The sequence below is a fragment of the Austrofundulus limnaeus genome, unplaced genomic scaffold, assembly GCF_001266775.1.
Source record: "Austrofundulus limnaeus strain Quisiro unplaced genomic scaffold, Austrofundulus_limnaeus-1.0 Scaffold643, whole genome shotgun sequence".
NCBI lineage: Eukaryota > Metazoa > Chordata > Actinopteri > Cyprinodontiformes > Rivulidae > Austrofundulus > Austrofundulus limnaeus.
The window spans coordinates 154558-156925 of NW_013953045.1; the positions used below are offsets into that span (position 1 = coordinate 154558).

The following is a 2368-nucleotide window of genomic DNA, read 5'->3' on the forward strand; positions in this document are numbered from 1 at the left end:
ACTACTACTACTACTACTAACCCAGAGCTGGGATAAATGACTCTTTGAAGGGATCCTGATCTTGGGGAGCCATTTGTTTCATAGAGTCATTCAAAAAAGCCGTTCAATTTTGAACATCTTACGTCATCACGTGGAGAAATACGTCATCACGTAGCGGTACGTAGTGATGTCATCCCATCACATGGGTGGAACCATGTGTTTGTCAAGTGGAAACCCACCTGCCCCTTTCACCGTGAGCTTCTGTACTCCCCAACTCGATTTAAATATGAAAAAAAAAAATAAAGATTATATGAGAAATAAAAGAAATAAAACTACAAATGCTCGTTACTGCCCGTGATTTGGCTCCTATCGTTCGTTGTAAAGAGCCGTTCAAAAGATTCGGATCGTTCACGAACGTCACATCTCTACTGTGTTGTTCATGAAGAAGAATCCAGTAAAGGTTCTTCAAAACTGCCACCTGGTGGTGAAGTCTTGAACTACAGCATGAGCTACACCTCTGTAGCTGTGAGGTGTCATGTTACAATATTGTGCTTGACACATGTGCACTGTTATAAAGAACTTGTAAATTTTACTAAAAAAAATCCTCATAACAATTTGCTCTAATGTTTAAGTGAATTTAAATGCTACAAATTCATGTAGTATTTACTCGTCATTATCTAGTAAAAGTTATTACAACTCCGTCTGTTTTCTGTGAAAAAGCAAAGCGGGAGCGATTTAAAAATGAAAAAAAAAATTATATGAGAAATAGAAGAAATAAAACTACAAATGGCTCGTTACTGCCCGTGATTCGGCTCCTATCGTTCGTTGTAAAGAGTCGTTCAAAAGATTCGGATCGTTCTTGAACGTCACATCTCTAAGTGAACCCAGTTCAAGATGGCTGCCACAACAAATCTTTGTCAAAAACCACAAACGGTTATAATTCAGTCAAATTTACAGACAGTGGGTTAAAATTTGGTGTGGTAGTAGCTGAGCGTCATCCTCAACACTTACTTTGAAAGCTAACACATTTTTCCTCATTTTACAAAATTGCATGGCATCGTGTGGAATGCCTTTGGCCACTTTTCATCATCAGTTTAAAGTCTTGGCCTGAAAGGCGGCGGACAATCTGCGTTATTTTTTGATGAATGATTCAGAGGTCAAAGTGGAAAAACGGAGCAAAGTAAAACTTTGAGACCGTCTGGAAAGATTTGCTTCATTCCACCTTTGAAACGATTACTAGGTCTGCCTCACTGAAAACAAAATATAAAGAAATAATTGATGACTCAGCCGTTTCTCAGTAATCTTCTCGCCATCTTCATTTGTTTTGTTTCTGTTTCTGTAGAATGGAGGATGAAGCCGTGCTGGACCGAGGAGCGTCCTTTGTTAAACACATCTGTGACGAGGAGGAAGTGGAAGGTACGAGGGAGTGTTGACCTCATTGTCCCATCGATGCATCTTGAACACGTCCAAGTTTGTCTCTACGTACTGTGCTGTTCTCATGAGTATCAGTACAATTTGCTGCATGATTTGACGATACAGTAATCTCCATTTTAGATAACATCCCCACACTATAAGACTGTGTTGCTCCTGTTGTCTGTCAGCTAAAACCACGGAGGAATGCCTCTGGAGACACCCTCGTGTACTTCCAGAGGCAATCACATATTTCACAAACCACCACTGCAGCCTCCACATACGCAGACGTGCATCGATCCTCTCCTTATTGTCAGCCCCCTTAGTGCAGCAAGACCCTCAGCGTAAAGGTCCCGTATCAGGTTTTTGTTTGCCTCAGGTGAACTTTAGTTTCTGCATTGAAAGATAATGAAACCAGCAAGACCAGGTTGTGGTTGAAAGAAAAAAAACGCAGGGTTGCATCACCACTGACTGGGTTAGTTAATCACACTTAGTTCTCGTGTCCACAGCTACTTCCTTAAGAGAAGAAGTCATAATTTCCTGCTCGTGTTGCAGTGCGGGATGTGCTTGGCATCAACAGTCGACTGACTGACTGACTGGAAAATTTTTATCTCTGCTGAGAAAGACAAAAACAAAACTAACAGTCAAACATTCCATCAGAGTTGTAAAGTAACTAAGTACAAATACTTTGTTACTGTACTTAAGTAGAATTGTTGAGTATCTCTACTTTACTTGAGTAATTATTTTTCAGCCTACTTTTTACTTCTATTCCTTACATTTTCACACAGTTATCTGTACTTTCTACTCATTACATTTTAAAAAAAGGTAAGAAGTAGAAAGTTGTTACTTTAATTTCATTTTGCTTGGTTTTTATTCCAGCTTGTAATTATAAAAAAAATAAAAACTATCCATATAAACTGAGCCTCCTAGATAGAGTGAATTTAACTGTGGTTGAATGAGAAGTATAAATATATAAAAC

General features: G+C 38.9%; 1 protein-coding gene across 1 annotated transcript in view; it reads left to right on the forward strand.

The window, feature by feature from the left end:
• LOC106531497 (electrogenic sodium bicarbonate cotransporter 1) overlaps positions 1-2368 on the forward strand; it is a gene marked incomplete in the record, with an annotated part of 80724 nt that overhangs the window by 15444 nt on the left and 62912 nt on the right. Inside the window, 1 exon segment of the mRNA XM_014027375.1 lies at positions 1322-1395. Within this exon segment, the coding sequence (XP_013882829.1) occupies positions 1322-1395 (74 nt within the window).